Source organism: Lissotriton vulgaris, chromosome 9 (assembly GCF_964263255.1).
Source record: "Lissotriton vulgaris chromosome 9, aLisVul1.2, whole genome shotgun sequence".
Classification (NCBI taxonomy): domain Eukaryota; kingdom Metazoa; phylum Chordata; class Amphibia; order Caudata; family Salamandridae; genus Lissotriton; species Lissotriton vulgaris.
Window position 1 is genome coordinate 867,341,127 of NC_141697.1, and position 22,416 is coordinate 867,363,542.

The window sequence follows — 22,416 nt, forward strand, 5'->3', positions numbered from 1 at the left end:
AGAAATGAACCTCTGCTTGTCTCTTGGGCTTCCATAGCCAGCGCCAATTCAAGCAGTGTGCAAATAATTTCCTGCAGCAAGTCTCTACAGCCCCAGCCTCTCCCTTCCTGAGACTTACAGTCTTACAGTTCTGTTTTTTCTAATAATGGGTTGAACTTAGTTAATTGGTATTAATTGGTAGCAGCTTCCACGAACAGGCGCAGCATTTTAATTCTGTCTTATATCAGCATGGAGGCGTTTAAGATTAACACATCCAAGCAAGAGTGCAATCTCTAACACCACAGAGGCTTCTTAGTATAATGCTTCATGATTATACATGTAAAAATATGTATATGCATTAATAATTATGGTTTTATATAGTGCCTGATGCCATTCTATCTGTTTAGCACTGTTTTGAAAAAGATATTTTTCTCAGGGCTTTACATTATTTGGGGTTGTTTTTTTTAGTAAAGGATAAAAAGCCTAGTTGGTTTTGCTGATCTGTGGCAGGAACAGTAACCCACTGAGATATGTTATGCCAATGTAAGGGAATTGCAAGCACAACTGTAGGAATTGTATAAATGCCCCATACTATGCTCAAGAATCACAGCCGCACGACCAGGGCCATGTAAAGCCAGTGAGGAGGAGAAGAGGGTAAGTTGGGACAGGCAGGGCCAGTAGCAGCAGGACTCACTTCTCCAGAAGAAAGGCAGCAGGGGCAGGGTTTGATTGGGATAAAAAATCATCCCGGGCACGTAATAAAAGTAGCCCACATTTGTGAATTATGCCTTTCTGCTAAATACTGCTTCAGTGAATTCAGCAGCGTAATAGGACGCAATGTATGAAACTCTGTGGTTATACTGAATAAGCAGCTACCTCTGTTATGACATCTATTAATGTAATAACTGCACTTTCACAATTGCTTTATTAACCTTCCTGCTTTCTCAAATTTGCTTGAAAATGCACCATTTGTCCACGCTTTTTTCAAAATTTTCTTGGGGGGAAATCCCCCCGAACCCTCCTTAGGGGGTTCGGGATCGCTCACTGCGCCCGCTCGCTACGGTGCAGTATGATTATCATTTTACGCCTCACCACTTTCAAATATCACCAGCCGCCCCTGATATCAACACAAACAGCCATAGATTGTGACGCAAATCCCTACCTGCTAAGATAGCCAGCCTTCACATCTAAAACTCTCCTTGAAGCAAGCGCTTAAAGGAAAAAAAAATTCATTTCAATAATTAAAATGCATTGCATGTGTGCGGAAGTGCACAACACACATCTAGAGTGAGGGATTTTTTTGTAGATCTATCTAGACCTAGCAATTTTAATTGCAAGTGTATGCTTTCGATACAAGTGTTATGTTAGATAGCCCTCACTGACCGATGTAAGGTTGTGCATCCTGCAAGGCAGCATTTCAGAGCACCAGTGCAGGGGATGACAGTAGAACAGGCCAATCTTAATAGATATGGCTCTGTGCTACGTATCCCTCTTGCGCAACACAGCAAATTTGGCTTCTGTTCTGTGCAGTGGTGTGTGAACAATGTGTAAATCTGCCCCAATGTATTTGACATTAAAAGAAAACTGTGACCATTTAAGCACCAATGAAAATCCAACAAACTCTATCATAAACCGTACTTCCATGCTATCATGTGATTAAAAGACAGTGGCTTTAAGATCTTATTTAGAAAAACCTCTTCCGACTATATTAAAGTGAACTGGATTATGCCTTAGTCTAATCATATTATATCTTGCAGCACTGGCAAGGAGTAAATCATGGCCATTAAAGTAATTTGGACCGGCAATATTATTTTATCATTAAATATGGCACTCAAGGATGCAGTGTAGATAAGCACATTAAAGAGGAAGATTCATGTACTTTTTTAGGATCTATGAATAAAATGTTTGACTCTAATAGCAAAATGTTCTTTTGAGGTTGCTGCACTGTGCCATGTGAAAGGGAGAGAGCAGAACTGTGCCATATTTACAAAGATATGTCATAGCTCTGCTCTCTTGAAACACTGGCGCACTTGAGGCTGCACTTCAGGCTGCCTAGCGCCGACACAGGTACCCTTGTGTCATGTTGCCAGGTTGCCTGCTTTGTGGTCAGGATAGTTTTTGGGAAAGAATTGGTACCTTCCTGCACAAGAACTATCCTTAGAGGCGTTTTCCTCTTTGTACGTGTACAGCAGAAAGCAGCAGAAATGGAAAGAGGAAAAAATGAGGAGAAATAAGATATTTCACCTTCTCACCAGCCTCAAGTAGGTGCACCATTTTAGCGCAAACCCTTGATTACCAGTCTGTGTAAATATGGGTTTGCTCAAAACACATGGGCGGATGCATATAAATGCCCAAGCACCACCCACATAACGCTTACCTGACATAAGGTAATGCAAGGCAGTGCAATGGGCTGACTTGCATTCCTTTTGTTTTTTTGCAAAGCCACACAAATTGGGATTTGCATGGCTTGGTAAATCCTCAAATAGATTTTGCTTCAGGCCTGCGCCTAAATATTACTCAACTCTGGCACAATATCTTAGTAAATCTGGATCCCAGACCTTTCTGAGCCCTTTTGTAATAGACATCATAAAGAAATTGGGCAATAGCAAGGGCGCATTTGATTGGAAAACCTGTAGAGAGAATGTGCACACAAAACAGAGCATCTTCGTGCTACGCAACTTGCTCATTCAAGAAAGTCTCAAGATTAACCCCCATTTTTTTTTAAAGAGTAATAATCATTTTTAGTTGAACCGGAAGAGTGTTTCACAATTTAGGAACAAGAAACACAAAGAGCGAGTGCCCACATGAGAGAATTTGACACAAGGGACTGAAAGAAAATAATGAAATCTGGAACACAGTTCTCTGACCAGAGAACATAACAGGTGAAAAGGAGGGGAATAGAAAATGTCAAGGCTAAATAGAACATTTTGTGCATAGTCCAAAGCGTTTTAAAAATTGCACACTATCTGTCTGGCAACCATTGGATCTCGATCCTTGAAGATCTAGAGGAAACAAATTTGCCAAGGTTTTACAGAACAGATGGACAGACAAATTGTGTATTCTTCGAAATGTATCTACAGCCAAGTCCAGCAACCCTAGAGGCAGAATATTGCAGTGGTCCAGTCTTGAGAGAATGTATGCCACTGTTACTTAGGCATGGATTGAGAAGGAAAAAAATGATAAAACCTTTTCAACAAAGAAGCAGATAAAAGAGATATAATTCATTTAAACTGAACTAGTACATTTCTGATTAGTATAAACTCCCAGTAACTTAACTTTAGCTGCCCATAATGGAGGGCTACCCAAGGACTGAGGCCAGAAAAAAGAATGCCATTGAGCTAGAAGGTTATTATTGAACAATATATTGGTTTTATTTGTGTTAAGCTTTAGACAGTTGCAAAACATCCACCTCTAAACATTTTCAAGGCAACTATTTAAGAGACCAGCAGCAGCGGGGGCAGCAGAATTTAAGCAGATGTTAAGTTATTGCTCATCTGCTTATGAAATTGCTGTGCATCCAAAAGATTTTATCAAAGAAATCAGAGGCATCATGTAATTGTTAAAAAGCATTGGTAATACAGAGGAGCCCTGGAGGACTCCACATGCAATGGGGTAGGATGCAGAATGAAAAGAGGGTATGGCACCAGACTGAGAACAATTGGTCAGGATCACAGCCATTCAACCACTTGTGTTAATCCTTGTATTTAACCACAGAGCCATTAATGTGTTCATGCATCAAACCAACATCCACTTTTGTCTGCCTGTGCCCTTGAGTGATTTGTTTATTGCATATGGGCAGTGGTGTTCCTGGATTCTGATAGTGTCTCCAACAACATACAGCCAGTTCAACAAATAGGATAAATGCCTAAAACAAGCCAGACCTATTGGTTTGACCAATGTTTGATGTGGGAAACTGGGGCCTTGTTACAGCACTGTAGGAAAGTAGGATCTGCTTCTTATGGTTAACCCCACTTTTTGCTTGATGTTACACTGTTTTTTACTAGTCTGACTGGGCTCCTGCCAATAAGGACCCCAGTCTATCTGCTTTCTCCATGAATTGGATGTGTTATGTACTTAGGTACAATCCAGATTTGATACTGGGGTACCCTTATAAGTCCCTAGTATATGGTACCCATGTACCAAGGGCATAGGTACCCCAGAGGACTCTCATGGACTGAAGCATGTATTATGCCACCCATGAGAGGCCATGCAAAATGGAACTACAGGCCTGCCATTGCAGCCTGTGTAAGATGGTGCATGCAGCACTTATGTTAGATACAGGTTTACTCAATCAATCAATCAATCAATCAGTGACACTTATAGAGCGCGCTACATACCCGTAGGGTCTCAAGGCGCTGGGGGGGGGGGGGGTGCCGCTACTGCTCGAACAGCCAGGTCTTCAGCTTCTTCCTGAAGGAGAGGTGGTCTTGGGTCAGGCGCAGGTCGGCCGGGAGGGAGTTCCAGGTCTTGGCGGCCAGGTAGGAGAAGGACCTTCCTCCTGTAGTCGCTCTTCGGATGCGGGGGACGGCGGCGAGGGCGTGGTTGGCTGATCGGAGGTGGCGTTTGGGAGCGTAGAAGTTGATCCGGCTGTTGAGGTAGCTCGGGCCTTGGTCGTGTAGGGCTTTGTGTGCGTGGGTGAGGAGGCGGAAGGTGATTCTTTTGTTGACGGGGAGCCAGTGAAGGTCTCTCAGATGTCCGGAGATGTGGCTGGTTCGTGGGATGTCGAGGATGAGTCTGGCTGAGGCGTTCTGGATCCGCTGGAGTCTCTTCTGGAGCTTGGCGGTGGTACCGGCGTAGAGGGCGTTGCCGTAGTCCAGTCGGCTGGTGACGAGGGCCTGGGTGACGGTCTTCCTGGTCTCAGTGGGGATCCACCAGAAGATCTTCCGTAGCATGCGTAGGATGTTGAAGCATGCCGAGGAGACGTTGTTGACTTGCCTGGTCATGGAGAGGGAGGAGTCCAGGATAAAGCCCAGGTTGCGTGCATGGTCTGTCGGTTTGGGTGCGGTGCCCAGGGCGGGAGGCCACCAGGAGTCGTCCCAGGCGGAGGGTGAAGAGCCCAGGATGAGGACCTCCGTCTTGTCAGAGTTCAGTTTCAGGCGGCTGGTCGTCATCCACTCGGCTACCTCTTTCATCCCTTCGTGTAGGTTGGCTCTGGCGGTGGCGGGGTCGTTGGTCAGGGAGAGGATCAGCTGGGTGTCGTCGGCGTAGGAGATTATGCTGAGGTTGTGTTGGCGTGTGATGGCCGCGAGGGGGCTCATGTAGACGTTGAAGAGGGTGGGGCTCAGAGAGGATCCTTGAGGGACGCCGCAGATGACTTCGGAGGCCTCTGACTTGTACGGTGGTAGGCGGACTCTCTGAGTTCTTCCGTCGAGGAAGGAGATGATCCATTCCAGCGCCTTGTCCTGGATTCCGACGTTGCTGAGGCGCTGTACTAGGGTGCGGTGGCAGACAGTGTTGAATGCCGTGGAGAGGTCTAGGAGGATGAGGGCCGCTGTTTCTCCGTTGTCCATCAGGGCTCGGATGTCATCGGTGGCGGCGATGAGGGCGGTCTCGGTGCTGTGATTGGCTCGGAAGCCGGACTGTGAGGGGTCGAGGGATCCATTCGTCTCGAGGAAGGCGGCCATCTGCTTGTTGACGGTCTTCTCGATGACTTTGGCTGGAAACGGGAGGAGTGAGATGGGGCGGTAGTTCTTGAGTTCGGTGGGGTCTGCTGTCGGTTTTTTGAGTAGAGCGCTGAGTTCGGCGTGCTTCCAGCTCTCGGGGAAGGTGGCGGTGTCGAAGGATGTGTTGATGATGTCTCGCAGGTGGGGTGCGATGACAGCGTCGGCCTTGTTGAAGACGTGGTGAGGGCAGGGGTCGGTTGGTGATCCGGAGTGGATGGAGTTCATCGTGCGGATGGTGTCTTCGGTGCTGATCGGGGTCCTGGCGTGGAGGGTGGTGGTGGGGGGGTGGTTGTTCGGTCATGGTGTGCGTTGGTTGGTTGTTGAAGCTGTTGTGTATGTCCGCGATCTTGTTGTGGAAGTATGAGGCGAGGGAGTTGCAGAGGTCTTGCGATGGGGTGATGTCGTTGTTTCCTGCGCTGGGGTTGGATAGCTCTTTCACGATGTTGAAGAGTTCCTTGCTGTTGTGTGCGTTGTTGTCCAGCCGGTCCTTGAATGCAGTTTTCTTGGCGGCGCGGATCAGCTGGTGGTGCTTCCGAGTGGCCCGCTTGAGGGTGGTCCTGTTGTTCGGTGTAGGTTCCCTTCTCCAGACTTTCTCGAGGGCTCGGCAGTTCTTCTTGGAGCTCTTGAGTTCGTCGGTGAACCACGGGGCTTTCTTGCTGCCGGGTCTGCTGGGCGGGGTCCTCAGCGGGGCGAGCTCGTCCGCGCAGTTGCTGATCCACTTCGTGAGGTTGTCGGCGGCCTGGCTGGGGTTCGCTGAGCTGGCAGGAGGGTGCTGGCTCAGGGAGGTGGCGAGCTGGTCTGCTTTGATCTTGTTCCAGCTTCTGCGGGCGGCCTGTTGCTGGTGGTGGTGGGTCGTCGTTCTCTTGAAGGTGAAGTGGACGCAGCTGTGGTCCGTCCATTGAAGCTCTGTGGCGTGGCTGAAGTTGATGTCTGTGCTGGAGGAGAAGACTGCGTCGAGTGTGTGTCCGGCGAGGTGGGTGGGGGTGGACACCAGCTGCTTGAGTCCAAGATTGGCGAGGTTGTCGAGCAGGGTGCTGGTGTTGCGGTCGTTGTTGTTCTCCAGATGGAAGTTGAGGTCCCCCAGGAGGATGTAGTCAGTGGAGGGGAGGGCATGCGGGCTGACGAAGTCGGCGATGTCCTCGCTGAAAGGGGTGCGTGGTCCCGGGGGTCGGTAGATCAGGGTGCCTCTGAGGGTGGTGTTCGGGTTGGTGTGGATCTGGAAATGCAGGTGTTCGGCGCTGGTCAGGGTGTTGTCGGTGCTGGTCGTGAGACGGATGGTGTTCCTGTGGATGATGGCGATGCCTCCTCCCATCTGGTTGGCGTTGCGGTCCCTCCGGACGATCTTGTAGCCCTCTGGGATGGTGATGGTGATGTCGGGAGCTGAAGAGGCGTTCATCCAGGTCTCCGTGAGGAAGGCAACGTCAGTGGCTGTGGCGTCTAGGAGGTTCCAGAGTTCGATGGCGTGTCTGTGGACGGAGCGGGTGTTGAGCAGGATGCACTTGAGGTGGGTGCTGCTGGTGTAAGACTTGGCGGGTGCTGGTGCGAGGCAGGTCCGGATGCAGGTGAATTTGCAGGCGTGGCAGCTGAAAGGTCCGTGGGGGCGTCGTGGTGTGGCTTGGTGGCATTCTGGGAGTCGGCCGGTGTTGAGAGCGATGAGGGTGGCGGCGGAGTACGTCAGGTGGGTAGGTCGGGGTCTTCGTGGGCCAGGGGTCCTGGCGCTGGTCGCGATCCGGTCGCGGACGGGCGCAGACGGACTTACCTTTGGCGCGCCTTCGGCGCACAATCGGCGCGCCCGCTGCGCGTGACCGCTGCGCGTTCGCACGGTCGCCATTTAAGGCGAAGTGCGCGGGTGGGCGGAGCAGCTGGGAGGCGGGAGCGGGGAGGGAATAGAAGAGAAAAAGGGGCGGGGCAAATGGCGGTGGCGGGAAGCGGGAAGCGGGGAGGGAGAGCGGAGGGCGGCGAGGTAGGCGGGCAAACAGGAAGGAAACTGACAGACGGCACAGAGGTTACATTAAATAAAACAGGCACAAAAGGAGGGCAAAATAGATGGCAAAAACAGGAAGGAAAACGATGTCACGGCACAGAAAATACAAGCACAAATGGCGGGCAAAACAATGGCAAAAACAGCAAGAGAGACGATCACACAGCACAAGGGATACAAGCACAAATTTAGGGCAAAACAACTGGCGAAAACCAAAGGGGAGCGACCAAGGCGGCAGCGAGGCCGGCGGCGAGGCAGTAAGGCAGGCAATGGGGCACACGCAGCAGCTGGTGGCCGTGCGGCGCGGGGGTGTCCCACACTATATCTGTAGGTCACTGCACTTAAAACCTATAAATCACCCCTATAGCAGGCCTTGACAATCCTGAAGACAGGGTGCTGTATTTTATGTGAGAGGGTGTCCTTGCACGGACAGAGCACCCCTGCAGCCTTCGGAGACCATTCTCCCGGGTTGTCAGTGACGCAGCACGACATATAGGTAGAGGTGCATTATATGCTTGTGTAAAATGCTATCTCAAAAACGGCTGCAACAAACCATGTTGTGTTTGGTATCAAACACCCTGGAATCATACCTCCACACCAGAAACCAGTGTGGGAGGTATGATTTCACCCTTCAGAAGCAAGCTTCGTGGGTCCCTGGTCTTCTCAGTACCAGCCTTCTCGACCCAGACAACACAAAATGGTTGCTGCTGACCAGAGAGACATTTCTGCCCTCCTGCTGCTGAGCCAAGCTCAAGCAGAGAATGGCAGCACAATAGGCATCCTGTCACAGGGAGGTGTGACCACCTCCCAGACAGGATTTACTGTATTAGGGCTTGGTGGGTGCACTTCCAAAGTGCCTGAAAGTCTGCACGAGGGACACATTTGGTGTCCCTGTGCATAGTCCAGTTCAAACCAGTTCTGGGAGCCGTTGCCTCCTGCACTGGTACAAAACTGGGCAAAGGACATGGGAGTAACCTCCCCACTGTCCTGACTCTCCCCTGGGAGGGTCCCCTGAATCTGTCCAACCCTCTCCCATGGGTACAAAAGGGCTTACCTGGCTGTAGGACCCTAGATTCAACATGGACAAGATTCTGAACAAGAAACCACAGATCTTTGACCCTCTGGACACTCTGGACTTTGCTGGACTTCGACTGGGCCTGACTTCATCTCCCCCTCTGTCTAAAGCATTGTCTGTGCCTGTGCACCATACAGGCTCCGTGCAGAACCTGTAGAGCATCAAGGACAACTGAAGTATCTCCCTTGGGGTGAAGGAGTCACTCCCCTACATTTGCAGGCACCGTAACACAACCAACCGGTCTGCTGAGCCTGAGCCCCTGTGGACTCCGAAGGCTCCAGCAACACAGGAGGTGCGTTACTATGTTCCTTGAGGCTGAGCTGCTCTCTCACTAAGGGGCATATTATTAAGAATGGCATTAAAATTATCACTGCTTTAGCGGCAGGAAACTGCAGCTAAAGCGGCAATAATGGGCTTGATAATATGACCTTGTGAATTCCCATAGAAGCTCGTGTTCACACCAGAACCTGGAATTCTATGGGAATTCACAAGGGCATATTATCAAGCCCATTATCGCTGCTTTAGCGGCAGTTTCCTGCCACTAAAGCGACGATCATTTTAACACCGTTTCTTGATAATATGCCCCCAAGTTTGAGGCCAGTATCCCTCACGTGGACTGCATAACCTGAACTCTTGTGCACCGCGTAATTTTGCAAGTGCATATGCTTGTTGTTGTTCCCAAACTTTGTGCACTAGGTTGTTGATAGCCCCTACCTCCGCACATTTCGTACAAATGATTTTGGCCTCCTCACATTCAGTGCTCTGAAAGCTGTTGCTTTGTGAAACTGCTAGAGGTCCCTTTGTGACTCCTGTGCCTTCGGCTTGTGGGTCCATTTGAGGGACAACACTGCTTTTCTTAGGTCCCCTGGTTTCTCCAGGCCCGCCCTAGCTCCCCTTGCTGTGGTGAGTCCTCTGGTCCTTGCTGGGCCAGACCGTAACCTTTCTTGACCTTCTTTATGGGTTGACGCTGCCAAGGCTTGTTGGTGCTCCCGCCAGACACCGACCCCTCAGCACTCGACATCCTTCATGGGACAGCTAGTATCTGGCTCCTGGTCATCCTCGACATCTCCTGGTCCCTGCAGCTGTAGAGTCAAGGTCTCCTTCTTTGCACCTGAAGCACCCTATGTCGGTGTGCATTCAACTACCGAGCCCCTGGTCACTCCTGAGTGACTCAGACTCTGTCACTTCTGCTTTCAGGTTTCGTCCTTCAAGAATTCATGTGTAGGTTCCACTGGACACTTTTCTTATTTCCAGCAGTGGCATTTCTTTGAAGACTCCCATTGAGAACAACAGCGGTTTCCGACGCCACTTCAGCCCTATTCACCCGGCTTCCATGGGATAGGTAACTCTGGTACTTCAGTATTGACGTGTGGGGTGGCTCTCCAACCTTCTATGTTCCAAAGGGTTTCCTCTTAATCCACAGAGAAGGGTCCTTAAACTTTAAAACTGCAACCGCGACTCTCCCATTGAATTGCACGTAGCATGCAGTCGTGTTCTCACACGGCATCCGTCCTCTGTTGGGTCCCTACTTACTGACCTTGGATGGTTCCTTGGGGTCCAAGCGATTCTACCCTCTCTAGACACTCTTTTGATTCGAGTTGTGGTTCTTATACCAATATTTTAGTATATGGCTTGGTCTCCCCCTGGAGCCCACTGTGTATTAGTGCTACTTACTATTGTTTCTGTGCTACAGTATTATGTGTTTGTGTTTATCTGTGTGTAGCAGATACTGTGAGGTATTTAAGGTGTTTTATAATAATAATATATATTCTTATAACTACTGTGTTGTTCTCCTTTCATTTAACCAATGCAATAAGGTTGCATTCTGGTAAAGCAAGCTGCTTAACATTCCTTCAAGACTGAGCATGAAGGCTGCTTTCCACAGCTACCACTTAGATATCTTTCTAAGGTCATCTTTGACCTCTTAAATCACCATAAGGGTTGTTTGGACTGGTGCAAGGTGCCCACTTTAATTAGTGGACATCATATACCAGGTCAACTTCACACAAGCACCCCTACTCAACCCCAATTTCTGCCTGGTTTTTGATGCAACTTTGACCAAGGTGTACTGGGTCTTTCTAACCAGGTTCCCAGAACCAGTGTCCTTTCCCAAAATCTGTAGGACAATTGGCATAACTTCAGCAACCCCTATAAGTGCCTAGTACATGGTACCCCTGGTATCTAGGGCATTGGGACTGAAGACGGTCTACTGGGGCTGCAGTACAAAGTGTGCCACCCCAGAGACCCCTCAACAAGACCAGGCAAACTGCAATTGTAGGCTGTATGTCTTGTTGCAGAGAAAACTGAAGAGTCAACATGGCACACATCCTATGTGCCATGCCCTCAAACACTGCTTGAGGTATAGGTAAGTGAACCCTACTTCAGACCTTATAAGGCAGGGTTCTCTGTAACTATTCTCTGTAACTCTTGTGTGGACATATCTGCATGAGCAGATATGACCCTGCAATATCTGACCCATTCTTGGATATTGTAAGTGCACATGGGCTGGATACTTGTCATTACAAGTTTCCTAGCTCCATGATGTCTTCACTGCACCCCAAGATGTTTGGTGCCAAACATCTTGTCTTAATAAATACTCACCAATGCCAGTGTTGGATTTCTCAATCGACCACCCCAGTCTAGTCTTACCCAGCCTGTCACCACCAGGCATATTTCTAACCTCTTGGGGTGAGAGCCTGCACTCTCAAAGGCCTGGAACAACGCGTGCTCTGGGGGGAGGTGCATCACACCTCCTCCAGGAAGTAATGGCATTCCAAGGCAGGAAGCCTCAAGGCGAATCTGCCTTTTAAATGCAACCCAGGGATCTCCAGATAGTGGAGGATACCAACCCCCCTTTCCCACTCCATAGTTGGCCGGAGAGCAGGAAAATTATTTGAATTAGGAGGTGGGTCCCCATTGTGAAAGCACCCCCCCCTATAGTGGGGCAGGTGACCCTGTGTTCAGCAACTGTCCCAACCTTTCGGTTGGTTCAATTACACATCTCCCGTGGACTGACCACTTCCTCATTCCCCTCACCTGGTGCACTCACAAAACCACTCTAAGTACCCCCATCCCATGGAAAAGGAGAAACTGGTCAAAACTCCCCCTAGAGCAGTGGGAAAACCTACTAACTGCAACTAAACCTTCGCTTTCCCAGGACCCATTACTAGATAGCGGGATATTCAACAAGTGGATCAAGGACTCTCTCGACTCTACTCTCCCCATCAGAAAAACAGTATTAAAAAGAGCACGAGAAACTGCCCCGTGGTACTCAGAAGAGCTCAGGGAACTAAAACGTCAGTGCAGAAGGTGGGAAAGGAAATGGCGCCTTCATTACACCATCACTGATAATACCAGATACAGGGAAGCCATAAGGGCGTACAAACTTGGGATCACCACAGCCCAATCCACTTACTACAGAGGAAAAATTATGTCCGCCAGATCTAAACCTAAAGAAATTTATCAAATTGTCAAAAGCCTTTCCAAAATCTCCCCCCCGGCAGTTCCAGCAGATGACCCCACAGCTCGCTGTAACGATCTAGCCGACTTCTTCTTTCAAAAAGTCAATAAAATATACTCCTCCTTCACGACCTCAGCTTCTCAGCCAAGCGTCAGTGAGCCCCAGCCCGCAACAGATACAATTCTCCCCTGCCGAGTAACTTTGAGTAACTTCCCACCATTAGATCCAGAATCACTTCAACCTCTTGCACAACAAATAAAATCAGGTTCCCCCTCCGACCCAGCACCCCCCCTTACGATGACCTTGGCCAGCCAAGCCATCTTCCCTACCCTTACAGAGCTACTGAACAGCTCATTACAAAAAGGAGTTGTACCTCCCATCTGGAAACAGGCGATGGTGAAGGCGCTAGTGAAAAAACCGAATCTCGATTTGAACGATCCCAACAACTATCGTCTCATCTCCTTGTTACCCATGGCAAGTAAAATACTAGAGAAGCATGTAAACCCCCATCTAACAAAACACCTGGAAGAAAACCTTCTATTGGATACCACCCAAACAGGATTCCGCCCAAAACACGGCACCGAAACGGCCCTTCTAGCCGTGGTGGAAGAATCCAGGAGGATCTTAGATCGAGGTGGATCAGTGGCAGTGGTCCTCCTCGACCTTAGTGCCGCATTTGATACGGTATGCCATAAAACTCTGGTGCAACGACTGTACGATCTGGGAGTCTCAGGAGATGCCCTTACCTGGCTAAAGTCCTTTTTGAGCGGGAGGACTTTCCAGGTCTTTGATGGCGACTCCTGTTCCACCAGTAAACCTCTGAGCTGTGGGGTGCCTCAGGGCTCCTCCTTAAGCCCCATGCTGTTCAACGTGTACATGAGACCGCTGGCTGGGGTCGTCCGTCAATATGGCATCAAGATCATATCATATGCGGACGACACCCAGCTCGTGGTCTCCCTGGCACATAAGAACGGTGGGCACCCACAGGTCAATTTGGCCGCCTGTATGGAGGAAGTAGGAAGATGGATGACGGCATCCTCCTTAAAACTGAACGGTGACAAAACCGAGATTATGCTTCTCGGTCCCCCCTCCCCCACCACCATCAATCAGTTATGGCCCCCCAGTCTGGGTACACCCCCATCTCCGAAGGATGACATCAAGAGCCTAGGAGTCTGGCTAGATAAAACCCTTACTCTTAACACTCAGGCAACAAAAACATCAGCAACCTGTTTCGGGTTAATCCGGTTGCTAAGAAAAAATCTTCCAATCTTACCTCTTGAAGCCAGACAAGTTGTCATTCAAGGCCTCATTCAGTCTCGGCTTGACTTTAACAACGTCCTCTACTTGGGTGCTCCAGAATACGTACTGGATAAGCTCCAACGGACTAAGAATTGCGCGGCCCGCACTCTACTCCAGATACCCCGCAGAGAATCAGTCAAAGCAGGGATCCGATCTCTCCACTGGCTCCCTGTCAGGAACAGAATAAAATGTAAGGCCCTCTGTATTTCCCATCAGGCCTTCTATAGAGCCAGCCCCGAAATCAACCACTCTCTTCTTACCCCTTACTGGCCCAATAAACAACTTCGTTCAGCGAATGCCTGTCCTGCCGCAATCCCTCGAATCAAAAGGTCCAGGGCTGGAGGCAGGTCTTTCGAGCTCAATGCCGCGAAGCTCTGGAACTCCCTTCCTCTCTCCCTAAGATCCAACCAGAGCCTTTCTTCCTTCCGTAAAGAACTGAAAACCTTTCTCTTCAGAAACTAACTCATCCCCAGCCCCTCAGAGTACTATGCCCTCTACTTAGCGCTTGGACGCCCTTGGGCAGCAGCCGGGCTTTACAAATCCCCTTTTCATTCATTTCTTTTCAGGTGATGTGGAGCCCACTTTTCATTTTCCTCCATCTTGGTTTGAGAGAGAATTAGCCAATTAGGGCCAGGGTAGTGCCCCTTCCCACAGGTGTAGACACCCAAAAGGTAGCTAGCCCATTGGCTACTACCTGTCACCCCCTTTAACTACACCAAAATGCATTATTTAGGTGGCATCGCTCGCCCCTATACTATAGATTCTTCGGACACAAAGAAGATAAGGACAAAGAAGAGCTGACATGAAGACTGGAGCCCTGCTGCAGAAAACTGGCACCAAACCCTGCCTGCTGCCTTAAGGACTCAAAAATCATGATGTGCTGTCATGTCCTGGCAATATGAGGCTTCCAAGAACACCACAGCACATCCAATCTTTGACAAATCACCAAAGAACTCCCTTGGAGTAGAGGTACTACTCCCCTACATTGCTCAGGCACCAAACTCGCAGAATCTGGTTTATTAACTTGCTGCTCCCTGCTGACTCCAATGTGGTACACCAGCCCTGGAAGATCAAATCTGTCTCCCCTCCAAGTGTGGAAACACCAAGATCTGCCAGAGACATGCCACACTAATACCCGGAGTACCAGACCCTCTGCCGTATTCACTGAGACAAAGAGTTCAATCTGGACTCCAACTTCTCAGGAAGCAAGCACAAGTAGAGGAACATTGAGAAACCTGAGACCCACTTCGAGATATGTCTGTGGCAAATCCACCTGGGATTGCCTACCAAACTTTGGATAGACACCTAAAGGGGAAGAGGCCTAGTGATAGTATAACGTGACTCTATAGCAGCTTCCTTTTCTGCTGTTTTTTCAGGGGGTCTGTTTGGCTCTTTTTTTCAGCTACAGCCTTTTTGACCAATGCCCGATTATAGGGACTCTACTCCATTGTCCCCTATGCTTTAGAAACACCTTATAGAAAAAGTTGGCATCCTTTTGGAAGGAGGACTCTCCCCTGATAACTTCACATTGTTGGGTGATTTTAATTTTCACCTTGCAAATACCTCAGCTCCAAACTCTGAACATCTTCTGGATATCATGGCCAGTGCTGGCCTTGAACAATTGGTGCCTACACATGATGCTGGGCATAAGCTGGACTGCATCTTCACCAATCACACTTCGCTTAAGCATCAAGCTATACTGCCTTTGACATGGTCTGACCCCCTTGCGATTATATTTAAAATCATCCTCCCAACTAGATATCTGGACCCAAACAATATTTTCAGGCCACTTAAAACACATGCCTGTAATAAAATAAAATCAGATCAGCTCATACATTTTCTCACTACCCCCAACCCAAGTATCCAGAGGACTTAGAAGCTGCAATGCTTTTATAAACCAGGTGGCTCCACTCTGTAAGTATGAGCATAGTGCCGGAAAAGCTTGTGTATTCTAATTGCTTTAACCCTCTAGTGGCTTCATAGTCAGTCACTCTCAAAGAGCAGAACAAAGATGTAAGCATGAAGAACGCCAATGTAGAAAAGATTTTAGTGACTTTGAAAAAAATAAATATAAACAGGGCCCAGGTGACTATAAAACACTTATTTTTTAACATAAATCAACATGCTACACTAGACAGATTAAAAATGCAAAAAACTCTTCAAAAGAAATGTTTTGAACAGTTTCCAAACTTACTAGGATTTCTGATAAAAACCAGGTCAACAGCAGTCAAGAGCTATGAGCCACTATTGAAAAGTATTTCCTAAATGAAGTGGAAAATATCTACAATAAGTTCCATCATTGCAATGTAATTGGTACGGAACAGCGTTCTCATAAAAAATCGGAACTGAGATGGTCAATATTTTAGGCACTGGAGTAACGAAAATTGAGGGGGCCTCCCTGCAAGGTATGTAGATGGGCCCCCTCTGGGCTCAATTAGGAGCTCTCCGGACAGAGTGCACTGCTGAGGGGGCCCTCTGGAGCTTCGGGCCCCCCACACCGCGTGGGCTGCGGGGGCCTGTGTTACGCCCCTGGTTTTAGGATATGCCCTCTTTATAGGATTTGCTTCCCTGTCGACTAAGGCAACTCGCTGCTTAGTCATGCAGCAAATTCTGGTTCTCCTCTGGACCTATTCCCCCCAGCCGTGTTTAAAATAGTTCTAAAGCTAACAGCTGAAAACCTTACCTGTCTTTTTAACATGATGTTCAAAATGGGTCATATTCCAAAAGATTGGAAAGTGTCCTCAATAATACCAATTATAAAAAACCCTAATCTTAATCCTAATGATCCTACTAATTTCCACAAAATCTCACGGCTCCCATTTCCTGCAAATCTGGCTGAAAAGGCTATGAACGTCCAACTCTTTGAATTTAGTCAAAATAATTAGCGACTAGGCTTTTCACAATATGGCTTTCAAAAATGGACATAGCACAGAGTCGGCTTTGATTAAGTCCACAGAAGAAATTTGAGAAGCTCTGGATGCAGGAGGAAATGCTGCTTTAGTATTGTTAGATCTCTCCGCAGCATTTGATATGGTCCATCATGATCTGCTGATGGTCCGTTTAGCCAGAATAGGGGTGTAGGGAACTGCACTGTCGCTGCTTCGATCCTTTCTCTCTGATAGAAAACAAGTGCTTACATTGGACCCATTTGTTTCAGAACCTTTTTCGCTCCCTTGCGGGATTGCGCAAGACTCTTCACTAAGCCCCACAATTTTTAATGTGTACGTGTATTCCCTTGCTCCCGTAAAAAGATCTTTTGGCTTCTCACTTACTTCCCAATGCAGATGATACACAAATCTGTTTTATCACTTTCCAACCTGGATAGAGATATAGGTAGTAGATTCTGCAACTGTATGCGGGCCATCAGCAACTGGGTGAGCAATAATTGCCTGAAGTTAAATTCGGGTAAAACCAAAGTTATCCTTTTTGGAAATTGCACATCCTTTTGGTCACCATCTTGATGGCCAGACAAGCTTGGCTATCTTCCATTACCATTGAAAAAAGCAAAGAATCTAGGCATCCAAGTGGATAACAAACATTCCTTTAAAGACCAAGAAAACTCAGTCACTTCCTTCACCTTCCTCACTTTGAGGACGAGTAAAAAACTTCCACGGATAATTCTGAACTAATCACAAAAAACAGTAGTGAATTCACTGGTCTTATCTAAACTAGATTATTGCAACAGACTTTATCTGAACATACAACAGCAACACCTCAATAATCTACACATGTTGCAAAATGCTGCAGCCAGGACTCTTTCTGGCATTCCCAAATTCAAGTCATTCACATCTGAAATACGAAAACTACACTGGCTTCCATGTAAGCAGCATATTAAATGTAAAGCTTTATGTGCAGCCTTTAAGACCCTTAATGAAGCAGGCCCCCACCACCTCAGTCAGAAGCTCAAATGGTGCAGCACAAATAGAACACTTTGCTCCTCGGGATCAAAAACCCTCATGGTTCCCAAATTCAAAAAAACAAACTGGGGCACCAGAATGTCATTTTGGGTACAGTCAAGGCATGGAATGCATGAAATATCCATATTAGATCCCAGTCTGATTAGCTTACATCTTAAAAACAACAAGAAATCTGGCTATTTAACAACTAGGTCCTGTTTACCTGGATCTCTTTGTGTAAATCTGAGCTAGTGCCAGGACACATTTGGGTAACAGGCACTCTACAAATGTATCTAGCATTACATAACTTCATGAGTGGCCCAGCTGTCCCAGAATCGCCTCTCCAAGCTGCTTGCCTCTGACATCGAGGACATCTTGACGTGCGCTGTCTGGCTGACCTATGCTCTGCACCCAGCGCGCCTGGCCGGAGTATTGGAAAACCAGCTGTGCTACCGTGGTCCTGAGGCCCTTTGTAACCTGTTATCTTGAGTGGGACTCCTCCTTTAAGTCCTCCTGTGCAGTATGTTTTCAGGTTGCTTCCTTCCTCGTAGCACACCAGCTACCAACGATCTCTGCACCCTGCTCCCAGCTGAATCCGGGACGCTCCTGAGAATCTGCTGATGAAATATTGGGCCTGGCTTTGCTTCTTACCTAAAACCCGAAGGTGAACCTCAGAATACAACTGTATGGTTTTATATCTATTTATCTATTTTTTCCCACTGATTCCAATGGTGCGTAATTGCACATAAAAGTGATTTATTTTGCGAACTTGAAAAATTCATATCTTAAAAAGTACTTACTGTAGAATTAAGTTCTTGGTGTGAAAAATGATTTAAGAAAATCTGTATTATTTTTATAAATTGTTCTCTGACTTATTCTTGAGTGTGTGTATCTCAACAACAAATGCTTAGCACTACCCTCTGATAGGGCTAACTGCTAGCCCACACTACCACAAATAGAGGGTTAGTATTATCTACTTTTGCCGCTGTATACCAACCTGGGTCTCACTGAACTTTCCGCACAGTTGACTTCATTTTAGCGCACTATATAGAGAGCCAGCTTCCTAGGTGTGATTTTTCACAAAAGACTCAAAAAGGCATGTCATTCTTGTGACCGTAATGGGACACGCTTAATTAGGAATATGGATAATTAAATATTATACTATGCATGTGACAATGTGCAAAATATGTTATGATTAATCTTGAGCAAATGTGTGCAGAGAGAAACACTTGAGAATGTATGCATCAAGAAAGATTTGTGTCTACCGAACTTTGCCCCAACTCTTACCACTTCATCGAATAATCAACTTCAGGAAATTTAAGATATACATTTTTGAACTTCTTAATATTCTTGCAAAGGCTCTGGAGTGCAGAATACACCTTTTGTCCATCCTTTATGCAGGATGGAAGCAGTACTGTGGTGAATTAAGAACTAACCTTATCTTGAACCATTGAACCAATCAGTCAGCTGCTAACTGCTTATTCTGATAGCAACACATAGGGTGCGATTTTAATATTTTTAACCATAAAAATAATCAAAATTCAAGCCAGATACTACACTGAAATATTGCACTTGCTTCTTTTTTTCAGCTATACAACTTTTTCCCAAACATCTTGGGGCGCTTACCTGGGCCTCATCAGCAGTTGTTTAAGAATGTCCAGCAGGTGCAAGAATTTGTGGAAGAGAGAGTGAAAATTCATCAGGAGATACTGGATCCTAATTGCCTCGGAAGCTTTATTGACTGCTTTCTTGCAAAAATGAATCAGGTAATATCTGGATTGTAACACTATAGGCTTTAAATCACTTGAAAGTACTTAGGACTTGTTCAGTTTCTGCATAACGAGTATGCTGTACTATGGTAACACATTGACTACTTTGCCTTATGTGTTATGTGCAAAAGTATAGTGTATTCATTCAATGAGGTTATTTATCTCACTCGAAAGTGGTCTTGCCAAAGTTGGGTTAATACTGAATGAAACTTTTTGGAATCTCATTCAGATATATCTTAGTCCCAGTGGAAGTCTGCTGCAATATATTTGTTGTGTTGTTCAGAATCAACCACAGAATCAAGTTACATTTCCATAAAGAGCCACTCTGAAGGTAGTTTAGCAATTTTTCAGTTGATCAAACATTTTCACAATGGACACACCAACCATCCAAAAATTAAAAATTAGGAGGGTTAAGGCATCAATAGTCACAACTGGGGAAAAGAAAGGTTCACTGTAGAAAGGCGTTGTACTACAAATGGCAAACAGTGCAAAATTTGAAAGCACTGAAAAAACTAGGGACACTTATTACCAAGCAGTTGTGCCACCCTTAGACAACACAATGGGGCTCAAGGACGACGCTGTTGCTCAAATATGAATTTACTTTAGAAAAAATTAAATACAGGGGGTATTTGACAAAACAGGAACAGCTGTTTAATTAAACGCAGCGGCCGGGAGATCAGGCAACAGAGTCGGGATCTGAAGATAGTCTCCAAGCATATTGGTTTCAGCCAGCATTTTATACTTCACATGAAGTACCATAAAACGATTTATGCATACCTTTGGTGACAGAAATTTGGAAGAAGTCGTAAGACCATAAATCAGGGATTTGATAAGAAGCACAGGTGGGCCTTTATCTTGTGTGAACATACTGCAGGCCCAGTGGGTAAGTATCCAGATTTTCGGCACGAAGAGCGTGTGATCACTGCATGTAATGTGTATGCTGTGTTCTGATTGGCTGTGTGTTCCTTACTGAGTGTAGCATCTGACTTTATGGTGTTTTTGAGAATGCGCATCCCTCTGGCCAAACATGTTTTATTTGGATCAATCTCCTGACACCATTATGGTGTCATGGCCAATCTGTGGGATTGATTTGGGTTTTCCTGTTTGTGTAATTCTGTCTAAGGGACTGCCTAACCACACATTTCTGACTCGGAGATGAGAGGGAGGTCACATCAGTTAAATTCAACAACAGAGATTCTAATTAATTTTTATACGTACATATATCATGGTGTACATCAGCATCATATTGTTCAATATTAACAACGCAACTACCAAGTAAGGTTTATCAAGCTACGCAACGCCATCTTGACCCCCACAGACGACGATGAGGGAAAATAACATTTAAATAAAAGAAAAACACTTACCATGCACTCGCTGCATCGCCAACATCTGGCCCTGACTAACGAAGAAAACCTAGAAATGGTGGGAAGGAAGACCAAAGAATATAGCTGTACCATGCTACCTCAGAAAAGAATGGAGAAATTGATCAATAATATTAGAAGATTAGTCTTACTTGCAGTAAACCAAAAAGTAAAAGATACCTCTAGTTCTTTTAGCGATTTATGCTGAAGAATTCTGTTAACATGTTCCAGTCAATTAAATGGCAAGTGGGTGGGAGGTTCAGATGTGGTGAAATGTAGATGCAAATGGTTATGCATCATGTATAAATTCAAGAGTGAAGATATCCTGCATTGGGGTATCTTCAAACAACTATAGCATGCAAAGAGGTATGAGATAGGTTTTCTGGGTGCCCCCAACTACTTTTTTTTAATTGCTAATGAACCCTTTGCTAGTGACAGGACAACTAAAAAGAAATAAAAAGAAAGATTATTTGGAAGCTGGGAACATAAAATACTATTATTTGCCCATGAGTTACTTATGTAAATGACTGCAACATCATTCCTACGCTTTTCAGACTGCTTTTAGACTTCAGGAAGCTTTCTGAAAGAAAACTATTTCAGGTGTTTTTTCTTTTAAAAACTGAGATGGCCTTCAATGTAGTGTCATTAAAGATTAATGGGGTGGCCCAGTGTTTCACAGAATCTGGGGAGCTAGAACAGTATATGCTAATGGTTGGTTCTGTCGAGGAAGGCAGAATTGCTTTACAACTTTTTGTTTGTCCTGACCACTAGGAAAACCAATCAATGGTATACAGTCAACATCAAACACCATACAAACACAAGAGATAATTAGACTGATGTTATAGAATCAAAAAGTGATCGATATATTATCAGTCATATATCGTGTGGCATAATACATATATAAAATTTAAAAACACAAGACAGTTTGACAACATATATAATTGCATACATACATTTGTGCCATATAATTTACAATAAACCCAATACAAATGTTTAACATTTACAATACACAGAAGAAAAACACGTCATTCCAGCATCCGTTGTGACCTAGCATAAACATTGACACATATAGCCTAATTATTTAGCACTGAAATATTGAGTACTAATACTGAATACCTGATCTGTACGTCAATGTTTCGACCCCTATTCAAAGAGTGCAAATGATAAACATCACACAGGGTCTTCTTCAGGACTATGAATATATTTCAGAGTAGCGTGTATGTAAAAAATACACAAGGTATCAATAGAGAATATCAATATAATATACCTAATCTTAACAAGGTGAAACAGGAGGGATTCTCCTACACCTTTCACCTATATATGGGCCTTGTGATTGCTAAAAGTAGTGGACGGATCCTTAAAGTTTCAGAAAATCCTCCAAATGTCCCTGTATGGAAATCCAAAATAGGTAAACTTTCCTGTGTGGCCTCATCCAAGGGTAACCGGAAAGAAAAAAATATATATAGGGGGCGGCATTAGATCTACATACCCAACACAAAGTGTGGTTATGTGAGTTAATTTGTCTTGGAGCATTCGTACCTTATTCTTATCTTAATCTATGACTCAGGATCACATCCCCTTGAATTCCTGTCTATCTGGGGATGATAGGAAAAATATGCTGAAAGGGCTTCAAATGTCCTCATAATATTTCTACAAAGGACACAAAAGTGGACATTCCCGTGGTTAGGCAACTGTAATGATATTTTACAAGCGTGAATATCGTCTTGAAATAGCCACCTAAATTACCTTCAAAGGATGGTGCATCCACATCCATCTGTCCCCGCAGCATGACTCAAGTCTACTGGGAAGACAGAGAACAGGGTTTTGAAGGGTTGCTGCCACGTAAACGGGCACTTCCAACCCGGCATTGAGCCAGCCAGCTGGTTGATGACGCTGAAGCCGGTAGACATGGCAACGTAGCTGAGTAATAGCC

The 22,416-nt window shown here is 46.2% G+C and overlaps 1 protein-coding gene across 2 annotated transcripts in view; it reads left to right on the forward strand.

Moving 5' to 3' along the window:
- LOC147692390 (cytochrome P450 2C11-like) overlaps window positions 1–22,416 on the forward strand; it is a 335,016-nt gene that overhangs the window by 213,364 nt on the left and 99,236 nt on the right. For both annotated transcript variants that reach the window (XM_086938611.1, XM_086938612.1), the window contains exon 5: window positions 18,943–19,119. In XM_086938611.1, coding sequence (XP_086794737.1) covers window positions 18,943–19,119 — 177 coding nt within the window. The remainder of the gene's footprint in view (window positions 1–18,942; window positions 19,120–22,416) is intronic.